Genomic DNA, 15,991 nt, shown 5'->3' on the forward strand with positions numbered 1-15,991 from the left:
CAGGCATCTGCTTACCTGTACAAAGATGATTTCCAGCCGCTTGCTAGCTACCCCCACTCCTGGGACATCCTCGGCAGCACTACTGAAGTATTTGCCGTTCCTGAACATGCCTTGCTTTCTCACGCCTCCATGCTTATGTACATCTTGTTCCCTTGCCTGGGAACGCTGTCCATGTGACGGACTCCTACTCACCTTGCAGCTCTCAGCTGACGCACAGCCCTCTCCCCCTCTCCGTGGAGTCTTTCTGGATACCACTGCCCTCTCTCTCCCTCCTCCCCAATCCTCGCCCCAAGCAGAGTACCTGCATTACTTGGGCCAATTTCTTAACTCCACTGAGCCTCAGTTTCCTTAAACTCTAATATGAAGATTATAATAGCATCTATTTGATAGGGCTGTTGAGGGGTTTTATTTAAAAGTATATGCAAGATTCACTGCACAGATTAGGTGCATTAGTCAACAAATTCTTTAGTTCCACTACAAAGAAATTCTATCAGACAAACTTCTATCTGTCAATTATCACACTACGTTAGACTTGCTTACTTACAGGTATGTCTTACCATAAGACAAGAAGGCTCCTGAGGGCAAAGACCATGCCTTACTCTGTTTATCCTCAGAGTCAATATCTGATATTTTGCAGATGATCAATATTCTACACAGTCTTTCTGTCTCTGCTTCTTCAAGGACAGAACACAGATCGGCTAAGAGAGTGAGAGTAAAAACTCACGATAGCCAAAAGCAACCATCAGAGTACCAGCAGCCACCACGCTGAGCACCTGCTAAGTACCAGGCATTCTACACATGTTACCTCATGGACTCTTTACAGGAAAAGGCTTTTGCAAATGAGGAAGCTAAGGTTCAGTAAAGCTGAGGAAAATGCTTTTAAAAATGCACAGTCAATATGGAAGAAGGCAGACAAAACCGTGTCTGCTGACTGAGACTCTCACTCTTTCCTGCACACCGCAGGGCCCAGTGGCACAGGGCAAGCCTCTTGTTCCTGCTGCAGCCTGGACTCAGGCAGGCTCCAGCATGTTGAAGACATTTAATAAAGGTTTGTGGCACACATGCCCGCATGCAGCAGTGAGTACGTGAACGCATGGAGCCCTGCCTTGGCCCTCAGTTACACTCCAGCCCTCTCCACGTCTCATTTTCCTACCACGAAAAGGCTTCCTGGTCAACTGAGACCACGTTCTGTTGAAACTAACATCCTGTACATAAACGGTCCTTAGTAAAAATAGCTCCTTTTTCTACACTCCTGGCTTTGTATGAAAGGTCCTGCCACTGGGTGAATGTACTAAATAAATAAAGACCTGGGCACCTCAGAAACCTTACCAACAGTTCCAGTTTGGGCTGAACCTGGGAACTAGTGTTTTGTAAGTACACCCATGACTTCACCTCGATGCATGAAAATGGATTAGTGTCCCAAATTCCATCGCACACACATACGCGCTTTGGGGAAGTTAGATCTATTTTGCTTTCAACCAGAAACCTGAGGGGATCATTCCTATCTCTGAGACAATCCCTGTTTCCCAATAAACTGATTCTTTTCCCCAAACTACCCCTTCTCCCTGATGCACACCTGCCCAGGAAATGACCGTCTCTTGCACTCACCTACCCAAAGACTTCTTTTCCTTCAGGACAGAAACTGATGTGAATGAGGAAAAGCACAATTCTTAGAAGCCCTTAAGTTTGGATATCTTATTGAGGCATTTCCCTCTTTGCTGTAACGTGGACTCTTCTTCCTTTTTTTGGTTGCATTGGGTCTTCGTTGCTGCGCCCGGGCTTCCTCTAGTTGTGGTGAGCGGGGGCTACTCTTTGTTGCGGTGCGCGGGCTTCTCATTGTGGTGGCTTCTCTTGTTGCAGAGCACTGGCTCTAGGCTCACGGGCTTCAGTAGTTGCAGCACGTGGGCTCAGTAGTTGTAGCTCGTGGGGTTTACGGCGTGCGGGCTTCAGCAGTTGTGGTGCATGGGCTTAGCTGCTCCAGTGCATGTGGGATATTCCCAGACCAGGGCTCGAACCCATGTACCCTGCATTGGCAGGCAGACTCTTAACCACTGAGCCACCAGGGAAGTCCTGTGGACTGTTTTTAGACTACAGTAGAGTAGCTATTTGTCTCTAAATATTATATCCATTCTGAACCTTGTACAAGAAAAAAGAAAAATCAATGTTTTATTTAACCAGTTGAAAGTTATCTCGTACTAAAGGGTTATAATTTTGATCTTTAAAACAGAAGAAATCAGGACTTCCCTGGTGGCGCAGTGGTTAAGAATCTGCCTGCCAATGCAGGGGACACAGGTTCGATCCCTGGTCCGGGAAGATCCCACATGCCGCAGAGCAACTAAGCCTGTGCACCACAACTACTGAGCCTGTGCTCTAGAGCCCGCGAGCCACAACTACTGAGCCCACGTGCCACAACTACCGAAGCCCGCACGCCTAGAGCCCGAGCTCTGCAATGAGAGAAACCTCTGCAATGAGAGAAACCACCACAATAAGAAGCCGGCACGCCGCAACTAGAGAAAGCCCCCGTGCAGCAATGGAGACCCAATGCAGCCAAAAATAAAATAAATACAATAAGTAAATTTTTTAAAAAAACAAAACCAAAACAAACCAGAGGAAATCAAACTTTTTTTTTTTGGCCTGCTCTATGAAACGATCCTTCATTCTGTAATTGACCACATGGTTTGGAGAATTAGGAGGGGCCACAGAAAAGGGTCCATATTACCCACTTCATACTTGACCATTTTCAGCCCTGCTCTACCTGCTTCCCAGGGGAGGGGCAAAGAGTAAACGAGATGATCTGTTGGTCCAGGAAGGCCTGGCCAGTGTGGGGAATGCCGCTGGAACCAGCAGGGTGTGCTGTCCATCAAACTGGGCCCAGAGCAAAGGGCACAAACCAGATTCCCCACCACCGCAGAAAATCTCCACAGGGCTCAGATCTCACACTTGCTCTAGGTCAGGATATCACAGAGTAAGATCCAAAATGCCCCAGAGAGTCTCTTAATTGGGTGGAAACACGTTAGAGGAAGGATGAGGTGCAGGGTGTAAAGGTTTGTGCTGAGCTGGGGCTGAGTGATTAATTAGCACTCTGAGGACTTGCTCTCTCCAGGAGAACCCACTGGCTGAGAAGGGAAAAAAGAATTCATTCAGAAACGCCATGGGGAACACACATCCGTCCTGAGTTTCGAGGGGAGGGGTCCACAGGGACCGCCACAAGAAGCATCCTTCTGATCCCAGCCCTCTCAGTTTCCCATACTGCCCAAGGTGAGCTAGTGCAGAACTGTATCCAACATCCACCGTGAAGAGTTCAGGGGGCTGTCGGTGGGCCAGGGAGAAGAAAGGACCAGGGAAGACATTTAGAGGATTTTTCTGGGCAGAGGTGTGGAAGGGAGACCCTCCATAACATTTCACTTGGTTGGGGGAGTGGGCAGAGAAGGAGCTAGAATATAATTTTTATCAGCATACAATCCCAACTACTGAACAAAAAGGCAGGGCTCTCTCCAGTTAGCAAGCAGCCTTGGGAAAAATGCATGGCAGAGTATGTACAATTTGGCACTTATTCATCTCTCCCAGGAATGCCCTAAGCAGCAGGGATAAAACAGAGCGACCCGAGGAGCTGCCAATCATAGGGCAGATAGACGAGGAGCAGCTGAAGGTATGATGATCAGAAATGGATGGAACGCTTCCAGAGATGTTTGGCGCCCAAGCACAGGGAAGGGAGTTCTGCTGGGCAACTCTACGGACCCTTCCAATTTTGAGAGTATGGTTGTCGAAATCCAGACAGCACTGAAAAGAGAGCGAAGGCCACTCTAGAGACTGAGGGCACTGCCATCAGATCATAACTGATGAAAGCATCTTTACAAGAGTGATTAATCTTTGCTCCTTGGAGGCCCCATGCCTCTGCCTAAATTGATGAGCTGAACTGTTAATTTTGCTTAGTAACAAGCACAAAACTGAGAACTAGCGCAGAACTCATAAAACTTTATAAATATAAAGGGAAGGTCCCACCCTCCTGCCCAGGATGAAACCCTTTTCATGACATACCATCTAGCTTTTGTCTGAACACCTGTATGGAGGAGATAGTTCATTACTTTACAAGGCCTGTTCCATTGCAGTACAGCTCTCGTCATGGAAAAGTTCTTTCTTATCCTGAGCTGAAATCCTTCTCGCTGTAACTCCTACCCCTCTAGTTCTATTTCTTAGGCTTTCAGATATTTAAAGAGTGCTGCTATAGTCATTCTAAACCTTCTCTTTTCCAGGCTAAACCTGTTTCCTTCAACCAATCCTTATAATCACATAGTTATCATCTTGATCATTCTTTTCTGAACTCTAATTTATCAATATCCTTTTCCAAAGAACGGAGAATAATACATCCGATATGGTCAAACTAGTACAGACTACAGTAAGACCTTTTTTTTTTTTTAAATCCATGCTCCATCCTTCCAGTAATGAACTCAGACTTTTACAGATCATTTGGTACTTGCTTCAGATCACTGGCTCATATGCGGCTGGTTAAAAAGTAACCCTTAAGTTCTTTTCCACATGAAATCCTGTCAAGTTAGGCTCCCCGTGGTAACCTTACACTCAAGAAACTATTCTAATATAAATATATAATAGCACATTTCCTTTTTTAAAATACTCCGTGTTGTTTCCACCTACTGTTCTATTTGAAATAATACTAAGTCTTGGCTCTATCGTCCTTGGTGTTCTCTCTACTCCCTCTCAGCTGAGCAGCCACCATAAGTTTGACAAATGAGGTAAAAGTACCTTCTGCATTTTCATCCGGTTTGTTGATGAAAATGATAAGCAGAGCTAGACCAAAAGCAGAGCCCCGCGGCCTGCCTGCTGAGACCCCCTTCCCGTGAAGGTCAGCACGGTCCACCTTCGCTGGGCACAGAAGTTTAACTTGCTGCAGCAGACCACTCCCTCTGTCTACCATTCAGAGGCGCTCCATGCCGCAGATGCCACCTGGGGCCCACAGCCCCAGTCCCACCTCAGAGCCTCAAACGGGCATCCAGGAGCCTCCGTATCCTCAGGGCCCCCTGTACACCCCACCTCATTCTCCGTTAACCTCTGACACCTACCATCCACTCCAATCCTGGTGTTCTGCTGTCATCTTGCAAACAGATAGTGATACCGAGCAGGACCCTGTGGGGCTCCAGGGCACAAAAGCCTTTCTGGGCCCCCCACTTCTTGATTACAGGAAATAGGCTTCATTCAGCCTCCATGACCTTCCCTGAGTTCCAGCGGGCAGGTTCAAACAGTTGCTAATCAGGGAAGGGAGGGGATACGGAGGCGACAGAAGAGGAACAGTCAAGAAACAATAGGGCAGCCTTGGGGCAGGGTCCTGGATCCCCCTCCAGGGATACACACAACAATATCCTTGAGCTGTTTTGCAGATACAGAAACCCCAACCAGGTGGGAGAAGTTAACAGGTTAATGATGCTGACTCCCACGTGCCCCCCACCCAGGTGGAGGACGGAAGGATGATGTCCACGCTCCTCACCTCAATCAACTAACGCTTGAACTCTGTCGACCTCTGTCGCAAATTCATGCTGAATTCTCCTCAGCTCAAGCCCCTCATGAATATGCATGAATACCCTTAGCTTAAAACTTCCCCAGTTTTGCTGTGAGGGAAACACTGCTTTGGGATAACTCCTTCCTTCCTCCGATCTTTAGCTTGGTTGTATCTTTTGGTTGACACCCACCAAGAGGCGAACCCACCTTTCAGGTACCACTCTGATGCCACACACGCATCCCCAGCCACGCCGTTTTCCTCGGGCACAAAATACCCTTTCCCCTCTCGCTCCACACCGTACCCGACCTCTAGAGTATGCCTCAGGTGCCAAGTCCACTCTGACATCTTCCCAACGGACTTGGTTTCCACACACTGACTTCTTCCCCTGCTGGACACCAAAAGCCTTTAGAATCGGTCCCCTCTACTCGGGTCGAGGGGGAGCATCCTCCTTCTAAGCCGTGTTTGAGCACAGAGGTCTGGCGGGCCCCTATTTCTCTGCAGTTTCCCACAGTTCTCATTCGCGGCAGAAGCACTATCTTCCTCAAACATTTTCCCCACCCACTGTAATCGCTGCTCCCATCTCTCCCTCCTCATGCGATCTTACCTTTCTTCCCGCACCCGAGGACTCAGGAACCTGCTAGAGTCATCGTCATGACTGCTCTGCTGGCTGCTGAGAAAAGACAGGATGTGAACCGTTAACGTTCCGCTTCTTTCTCAACCCTGGGGGAGAGCATCTAGACTTCAGCTCAATGGAGAAATGGGGTTACAACATCTTAAAGGTAGACGTTCCCCGGGGAAGTTTACACAGAGGGTATACTGCCAGATGGTGGAACTGAGACACATTTGGTGAAAAACCCACCCATCATACCTAAAGCACAAGAGGAAGATCCTGACCTATCACCTTCTTCTTCCCAGGCCACACAGTCTCAGAGAGTGAATGCCTCTGGCATTCTCTGTACCTGGGCCTCTAGATCTGTAGGACAGAATAATCCCATTCTTCCGCCTCCCCTGAGACACTCAAGGTGCTGGCTCGCAGTCTTGTGGGCAGGAAGGGGAGGGGTGCGGGCAGGAGGGAATTCCAGCAGGAGAAAGACTTGAGACTTGATGGAGTCTGGGGCCACCCGGCCTGCTTCCCTGCCTCCAGGGAAGGCTGAAGAGGGTGAGGGACGAAAGAGGGATTAGAAGGTGGAGTCCCTCCACTCCTTAAAGCCCTGTAGGCACGAAGATTATAGAGCTTCAACTCACAAGAGTTCTTGAAGTGCTTACTTTAAATGACTGTGGAATTCAACAGTCATTCATCCTACTCAAGAGAAAGAAAAGCTGTTCAGACACCTTATGACACTAACTGAACAGAAAGCTGGTGAACAAATAATTTTTATTAATTGCTAATTATTAAGTACTCCAGGTTTCTAATCAAGAGTCTGGAGGCCCCGTGGGCTAAGAATGGTGTTTGCTTTTTTAAATGGCTGGGAATAAACATTTTTTAAATGATAATAATATTTCATGACATGTGAAAATTATATGAAATTCAAAATGATGTCATAAATAAAGTTTTATTGAAACACAGCCACACCCATTCATTCGCATACTAACCAGGGCTGCTTTTTTGCTACAATGGCAGAGCTGTGCAGTTAAGGCAGAACTGAATAAGTGCAGTAGTGAGGCCATTAGACCCACAAAGCCTAAATATTTACTGTATGGCCCCTTACAGAAAAAGTTAGCAAACCCCTGTTTGGCATAGATTCCATTCATAATAAATTCCTGTTACCATAAATGTCACTATAACCCAGGCCCAGTACAACCACCCTTGTTCCCTTGTTCTGGTGGCTTGTTCAGCCATAAAAAGCACTGCTCTCTATAGAGTACACTCCTTAGACTAGATCCCCAGAAGATGGCAAACTGTGAACGATCTTGTAGGGTAGGTGCCTGCCCCAGTGACTGCTTCTCCACCAAAGAAGCACGCGATTTTACAACCACGCTCTGATGTTCTGATTTTTCAGCAAGAAGTAAATGAACTTAGAAGCAATTTACATCAAATTTTCAAATACACAAACATACACCTACACACACACACACACACACATGCCAGACATCAGAACAGCACCACACACAAAGCTTCCAGTTGCTTGGCACAACCAAGTGTGTACACAATTCTGTGTTTTCTTTTACTCTACACAAAGCACTTTTTTTTTGCCGCTCGTTCCCTGTGGAGAACATGTGGCTACTCATCATTCCCTCTTTGCAAGGTCTCATAGACTTGCCTTTTAAAAACTCCTTATAACAAAATTATACTGCTGTGTTGCTAACCCGTGGGATTTCTTACATTGGGACTGACCTGTCATATGTATCAAGCACCCTCTTCTATACAACTTGGAATAGGTGTTAAGACTACAGTAGGCAACCCACAGATGACTGGAACTCCAACTCCACAGCAGACTCAGCATCAAGAGAGAAAAACCAAAATAACAATAATAATAATAATTTAAAAAGAAAAAAAAAGAGAGAGAGGAATACCAGTCTACACCGTTGGCAGTACATGTGAGGAGAAGTAGGAGGGAGGGCTGTCTGGAACCCAGTGGTTTACACTATCTAACACCCAAAGGGGCTCAACCAACCCAATGACCACAATCAGCATCACGGCCTCTTCACGGAAGAGATCAAACTGGACTCCATTTAAGCTATCTATAATGGGGCTGTGCTTCCTTCTCACCCTACCCTCACTCTGGCAATCAAGGCTTAAAGTAAAGCTAATAGAGGGGCTCCCAGAACTAAATGAGAAGTACCAGAGTTTCAGAAAAATAATCGTGAGCTGATTTTAGCAAGTTATCTCACTAGATGGCACTGCTGACTTCCAAACCAGAACCTGAAGGAGGCCAAGCCATCCAGCTTCTGAAACCAAAACTAGAACCAACTTTCTGGCGCCCCCTTCTGGCCTTCCCATTGCTTAGAAAACCGTTCAGAGGGTGGAGATGAAAAGTTAACAATGGATCACCTTCAAAGGATTTATTGGTTCCAAATAACTAAGAAATATCAACGTGCATGCATTCAACAAGTATTTCTCCAATGCTCTCTATGTGCACATATGTCAAAAGGCAGCATCCAAGTTAAGTCAATACTTTGGAATACGCTGCCTCAGGTTACATCCAACTTCCTCCACTTCCTACTTAACACAACCCTGAGCAAATTAGAAGTCATTTTCCTTACCTACAAAATGGAGATAGATGTTACGATAGTTCTTACTGTTGTAAGGATTAAAGAATGTAAAGCTGCTGTAAGAATTAAAGAATGAACATATGTGAAGTATGGAGAATACTGCTTGGCACATACTAACTGTTGTACAAATGCTATTATTATGTGCAAGTCATCGTTTTGTGGGTCATGGAAAATAAAGACGTGAATCAGACAGGGATCCTGCTCTCAAGGTGTTTACAATCTGGAAAGTAAGAGTCAATATAAACTATAATTTTAAACTACATTTAAAAGTAGAAAATGATAACTCTTAGAAGTAAATATTAAAAGCTACAGAAACATAGACCAGAGAAAGATCACTTCCTTCTGGGGCTGGTAAGAGAAGACCATCTCAACAGCAAGGGTTTTTTTGCTGACACTTGAAATTTGAACAGATTCAGGATGAGCAGAACTGAGAAGAGAGGGCGTTTTTTTTTTTTTTTTTTTCTTAATTTACTTGGCCACTCCGCGTGACTTGTGGGATTTTAGTTTCCCATCCAGGGACTGAACCCAGGCCCCCGGCAGTGAAAGCGCAGAGTCCTAACCACTGGACCGGCAGGGAATCCTGAGAGGGCATTCTGGTTCAGCTCGGCTCACCAAACATTTACCACCTACCAGGCACTGTGCTAGAAGGCTGGGACGTAAGGAGCCCCAGTCTAGGAGACACAAGTGTTCCCTGAGCACTGCGATGCAGCAACACCGGAAGGATGAAGGGGCGCAGGTCGCAGACACTTCTGCTGGGGAATTTCAGGCAACATATTGGAGAGGAGAACGTAGAACAGAAGGAACTACGGGTAACTCCACAGCAGCAACAGCTGCAGCACGCATAGGCTCCCTCCTCCTCTAGACACCCCCCTGCCTCCCCACCCGCCAAAGGAAGCTGGTCCTCTCTCCTCCCATTTTCAGAACTTTTTTTCCCACCGTCTTTAAAGGTGAGATAGACGCCAACCACTACCACTCCACCCAACCCCATGAAATGATCATTGTTGAGCAGAGATTCAGACATGGCCTTGCTCTCTGGCAAAATTCTCAGCTCCTCTTTTATATGAGCCTTTTCAAACAGTACAGACCACCTGGACGCTGGGCAGCTCACCCTGCTCCCTAAATGAATCTGCCGGTCTTCTGAGGTCATGCAGAAGAGCCGTCACCACGGTAGGGTGCTTGCAGAGGGCTGTGGAAGGCCAGAGGTCAAGGGCCACGTCCACAACCGCTCCATTTCAGTCAAGGCCTTGGAGGGACAGGTGGCCAGTGCGGGCTCTACGGCTTAAGGAAGCTGAGAAGAACTTGAAGGAAGTCCGGCAGAGGGCGCTCACGGATGAAAACGTCTCTTAGAAAGTCTGTAAAGAAACTCCAAACACCGATTTGGAATGACTTAGCCTGGGCACCAGATGACTGAAAGTCAGCTTAACACTGCAAGGAAGGGAAGTTGTATAAGCAACCGTTTGCCTTTCCCCCAAAAGAGCTAGAAAACGCATGAGGCTGACTACAATCCCTCCTGCTGTAAATTCAAGCTGCTGATAAAAACCACTGTAGAAATTAAATTTTGAAACAGCACACTGTGTTACTAAATACGGTGGGGAAGCGCTTCTGTGCGTCCCGCAATGTTCCGGAGGGAAAACAGCTGAAGCGAATCGAATCTGGAGTCCTGGTTTCGTTCTCTGCCAGCAAGCTAGTGCTGGGAGCTTATCCTAGAAGGTCACACTGAACCAGTAACCCTGGCTGGGAAAAATCCATTGTAATCGGAGGCAGAGCACACTCCAGAGGCAGAAATTCACAGGATACCGAGCTAGCAGGAAGCTCCGCAAGGCAGGCTGGGTAAATTCCCATGATTCCACTGGTCTCCCTTCCTCCCTCCCCCACCCCCGGGCACTGGCAGGAAGGTCAGCCTAAACCCACAAGCCACCAGGAAGGTGTCCTTCTGCCCTCTGCAAAGTACAGCTTCACTCCTGTGGAAACTAAATTTGGCACTTTTTCTGAGCTGGTGCTTCCTAAGTAGAAACAGTTCTTTCTCACCCAGACAACACAAATGGGGTCTCCTAAGCCGGGAAGGGGTTTTGGGAGATTCAGGGGATTCCAAGCAGTTATGGGGCTATGCGAGATGTCATTTAGTATTTCCAGAGCCTAATGGAACCTGTACATTTACCGACACGAAGGCTGTGCACTCATTTTTCGCATTTCTTTGCTTCCGGCTCTAATCAGAGCAATCTAGTGTGTTAATACCAATTATCTTATGCTAATTAGAAGCTCTGAAAAGCTCAGAGTGGCTTTGATTGATAAATGTCTGATTAATAAAAGTGGGGGATATGTATACGTATGACTGATTCACTTTGCTATACAGCAAGAAACTAATAACACGATGTTGTAAAGCAACTATACTCCAATAAAAATTAATAAAAAAAATTTTTTTAAGTGGGGGAAGAAATTTAGTCGATGTAGTAGAATAGCATGGAGACAGACAAACCAAGGTTCGCCCTGGCTTTGTTTCTTATTGGCCCTATAACTTTGACCAAGTCCCTTACCCTCTCTCAGCCTATTTCCCAGCATGAGTTCAAGATTTGGAATCAGGAAGACACAAGTTCTGCCACTTAGCACAGTGATACTGGGCAAATTATTTAACTTTTCTAAGTGTCAGACATGGGTATACACCACATGGCTTTAAGGACTGCAGTGGGGATTAGAAATGGTAGAAATCATCTATAGAGAGTGTCTAGCGCCACGTTTGGGCCTTGGTAGGTGTACCAGAAATGTTGGACATCAATTGTACTTAATATTCACAGTTAGTTTGGCAGATAAATACTTTGAAACATCCAATACATGGGAGGAAATTAACAGAAGAGAACCTTATGATAAAAAATGTTGAGAGCCACTGACTTGAAAAGTAGAGTTGCACTGTCACTGATAAAAGGCTGGATTTTCATGTTGAATTATATCTACCTGAGAAATGACTCTAGCGTCTACCATTTCAGTTTAAAGAGGAAGGGCATCTGGGGGAAGAAAGGCAGGTAGCCTGTAAGTAGAGAATAAAAGAGAATAGTTTCTGTTTGTCATCTGGCAAGCGGGTATAGGAAAGTCTAATAATAGAAGATAAGTAAACAGATGTGATTTGGGACACTGCCAATGCCTGCCAGCTTCTTATACAACATAACTGAATATTCTCAATTACTACTTAGAAAATAACATGCTCTGTGTGAAGATTAATGATCTGTCTACAAAGGTAGCAGGACTGCTTCTGCTTAATGCCTTCCCTGGGAACAAGTAGCAATGTAAGTAGCTGGTCAAAGATTGAGGGATTCAGAATCCAGCTAAATATCTTTTAACTCATTACAACTCACTAATGTTTCTCTATTGAATAATTCTTCTGCCTCTAAACATACCCATGTCTCTGTCTTTAAAAAATAAAATCTCTCCCTCAACTCCTTTATGTTTCCTTCCTTCCCTACAGGGCCATATTTTATTGAAAGAATGCACTATTTGGTGACTGCCGAACTTCCATCAAAACTCTATCAGAGATTTGCATATAATGTGTTGTGATAATTAAGCAGTTATTAATAAACAAAGAAGAAATCCTCATCTCCCTATTTCAGGCATATCTCATTTATTGATTTTTCTATGTAATTTAAAATTGTTCATCTTTAAAACATTTTAATGCTCCTAAGGCAATCAATAAACTAAATTACTTAAAAAAAAATCTGTATCAGAATAAGCTAGAAGCTTTTCTATGCAGATTCCTTGGCCCCCTCCCCAAATTTACCAAGTCAGAGTCTGAGCCTGTCCAGGAATGCGTATTTTTTAAAAGCTTCCCAGTGATTCTGGGGAGCAACCAGGATAGAGACCCACTGGACATCACACTCACTGCCTCTGCTTCCTCACCATAGATTTCGTGAATTAGTCACTGTAACCTGGACCACACCCTTACCCCTCCTTGGTTTGATCGACCAAGACCTCTGTTACTGCCAAAGCCAATGACAACAGTTACATCCTAACCTCATTTGACCACCCAGGCAGGTCTGGCATTGATGATTATTCCCATTCTTTAAACTTCACCCTTCTTGCCTTCTATGACAAAACCCTCTGCTCTTTCTTGGATTTTTTTTTTTGCGGTACGCAGGCCTCTCACTGTTGTGGCCTCTCCCGTTGCGGAGCACAAGCTCCGGATGCACAGGCTCAGCGGCCATGGCTCACGGGCCCAGCCGCTCCGCGGCATGTGGGATCTTCCCGGACCGGGGCACAAACCCGTGTCCCCTGCATCGGCAGGCGGACTCTCAACCACTGTGCCACCAGGGAAGCCCTCTTTCTTGGATTTTATCCTACTTTTGTTTTTCTCTTCTTTTTTTTTTTTTTTTTTTTTTTTTTTTTTCTCTCTTCTTTTTTAGGGAACTTCATGGACTCTTCTTCTGGTTGGTCCTAAAATGTTTCCCAGGACTCATTCAGCCACTCATTTAATAAATTATCTGATACCAACTATAGGCCAGGCATTGTTCTAGAATCTAGATACCAAATACAAAGTAGCAAATGAAACAGATGAAACCTCCACGCTCAAGGAGTTCACATTTTATTGGGTTTCTTGCTCTTCCAGCTTTACACCCGGGGAGCCTAGTTTCTCTGAAATTGTTATATCACACATTCAGGGGAGAGGGTTTATAGCTCTCATCCGATTCTCAAATAGAGAATGCAACCCACAGAAGATTAAAATCCACGGCAATGTATCTCTGGGGAATCATGTCCACACGCAAGGCTTCAATTATGATGGATAAGTTAATGACCCCCAAAGACAGCACAGCACTGAGCTGTCACTAGTCACATGTGGCTGCTTAAATTCATTAAAAATTCAGTTCCTTAGTCGTCCTAGCTACATCTCAAGAACCTGATGACCACATGTGGCCATTAACTTCCATATCAGTGCAGCTAGAGAACATCTCCATCACTGCAGAAGGCTTTATTGAACAGCGTAGAGGTTTCCAGATCAAACCCAGGATTTGAGTTCCAGTTCTGCCACTTGTTATCGGAGTAACTCAGAGCAGCCTGTTAACCTCTCTCTACATTCCTGCCCCCTTGTCTTTTAAAATGTAAGTCACTTCACACACCTGTTTGGAGGATTGACCAAGTTAACTGATATAAAGCACTTAACAGAAGTCTTGGCAAGTAATAAGTACCTCCAAAATGTTAATAATACTTATTTTTATTATAATACATTTGCCATGGTGAATGGGTCCAACAGGAATCTCAAACTGAACATGCCCAATACTGATTTCACCATCTTTTTGTCCTGTCCTTGGACTCCACAACTAAGGATGCCTGCAAACCAGAAATGCACCTCCATGTCAATTTCACACCAGGTCCTGCAGATGCTACCTCACTATCCCTCAAAGGCATCCCATCCTCCCTTCAACACTGACTGCCACTGCTTGAGGTCAAGCTCTCATCACTCCCTGCGGGGATTACTTTAATCGGCTCCTGACTGCTTTGCCTGTTGCCAACCCGGCCCTGCTCCACTCTGTCCTTGACACTGATACATCAGTGTTCTTCCTGATATGCAGATTTGATCACGGCTCTTCCTGGCTTACTACTTTATTTTTTTTGACCGCGTGGTTTGAGGGATCTCAGTTCCCCGGCCAGGGATTGAGTCCGGGCCCTCGGCAGTGAAAGTGAGGAGTCCTAACCACTGGACTGCCAGGGAAGTCCCCTCCTCCTGGCTTAAAATCCTTTAGGTGTCTCCTAATTTCAGAACAAAGTTCAAAAACTCCTTAGTTTAGCCTAAAACTAAGCTATAAAAGCCCAGTAAGCTGACTGCCATCTACCTTCCTAGCGTCCACATCTCCCACATCTCCCTCACCGGCTCCAGGATTTCACTCTCCACTCCGGTCATTCTGCTGGTCCCTGGCTTTGACTTTGCTCTTCTCGTGCCTGGTTTATCCTTTTCTCCACTTCCCCTCTTTGTTTCACTCATTCCCATGGGCTGAGGCAGGATCTTCAGGGATTAAGCCTGAGGGCTCTAGCCTTAGACGGTCAGCACTCAAGTCTCGATTCTTCCACCTACTCAACTTCACCCGCCATAAACTGGGGATGATAAAAGTATCTTCTTCACTGGGGTGTTGTGAAAATTAAATAAACTAGTACCCACAAAATACTTAGAAAGGTATCTGGCATTGAGTAGATACTCAATATTATAGCTATTATCATCCTCCAAAAGTAGTACCTTCTCAGGGAAATCTTCCTCGATGGCCACCACCCACACTATGGTCCCTATATCACCCTGCCCTGTACTTTCCTTTATCATAACACTTATCATACTCCTTGGGATACAGTAATTACTGATTCAGTTCTGTATACCTTCTACCACACTGTAAGTTATTTGAGAACAAAGATCCCATTTTAGGTCATTTCTTTCCATCCCCAATGCCCAGCACTGTACTTAGCACCTATTAGATGTACAACATGATAAATTAATGTACAAATATCTAGCCTTGTCCTCCCTCTGAGGTCTCCACTTTCTGCTGAATACTCCCCGGCCAGTCAAGAAAGACACTTCGCTGAGTACAGATTACATGCTCCCTCTAGATTACGATGTGCTTCCAAAATGCTCATCAACCTTTACTGGACACCTGTGTTCAAAGTATCCTGCTAGTCCTTACTGCATTTGTAAGGCCTGGTCTGTGACCTCAAGGAGCCCACCAGTCTGTATGAATTCCTGATGGACCATAAATTCATCCATGTTTCCAGCAGACTAAGCTTCAGGGTTTGGTGCTCTGGAGATGCCAACTTGAATTAGATGTGAACCTTCTAAATAAAGCCACCACTGTAAGCAAACCCATGAGGGCTGGCATGGCCCTCCTAACACCAGCCCTCCTCTGCCCCACCCCTATGCCAGAGTCGTGGCCCAACTCTCAGTTATCCAACAGGAGGAAGCCGTGCCTCATGCTTGACAGACTCCATTGGAGGGCGAACAGGAAAGAAGGTGGCCCTCCAATTAGACATCACAGGTATTCGTCAGTGGGAAAAGATTCTGAAGCCCAAAGCTGCAACTTTTTTTTTTTGTTTCTTTCTTTCTAAAATGCCTATGAGTATTAAATTTTCTCTTCTGTTAATTTAAAAGAATTTTAATTTTTATTTATTTGATTGAGGTATAATTGACATAAAACGTTGTATTAGTTTCAGGTGTACAACATAATGATTCGATATTTGTATATATTGCAAAATGGTCACCACAATAAGTCTAACATCTGTCACCATACATAGTTACTTTTTTTTTTT

The 15,991-nt window shown here is 45.4% G+C and overlaps 1 protein-coding gene across 1 annotated transcript in view; it reads right to left on the reverse strand.

Moving 5' to 3' along the window:
• GRAMD1B (GRAM domain containing 1B) overlaps positions 1–15,991 on the reverse strand; it is a 176,057-nt gene that overhangs the window by 128,099 nt on the left and 31,967 nt on the right. The window contains exon 2 of the mRNA XM_060017759.1: positions 6,117–6,182. Coding sequence (XP_059873742.1) covers positions 6,117–6,182 — 66 coding nt within the window. The remainder of the gene's footprint in view (positions 1–6,116; positions 6,183–15,991) is intronic.

Source organism: Delphinus delphis, chromosome 8, assembly GCF_949987515.2.
Source record: "Delphinus delphis chromosome 8, mDelDel1.2, whole genome shotgun sequence".
Taxonomy (NCBI): domain Eukaryota; kingdom Metazoa; phylum Chordata; class Mammalia; order Artiodactyla; family Delphinidae; genus Delphinus; species Delphinus delphis.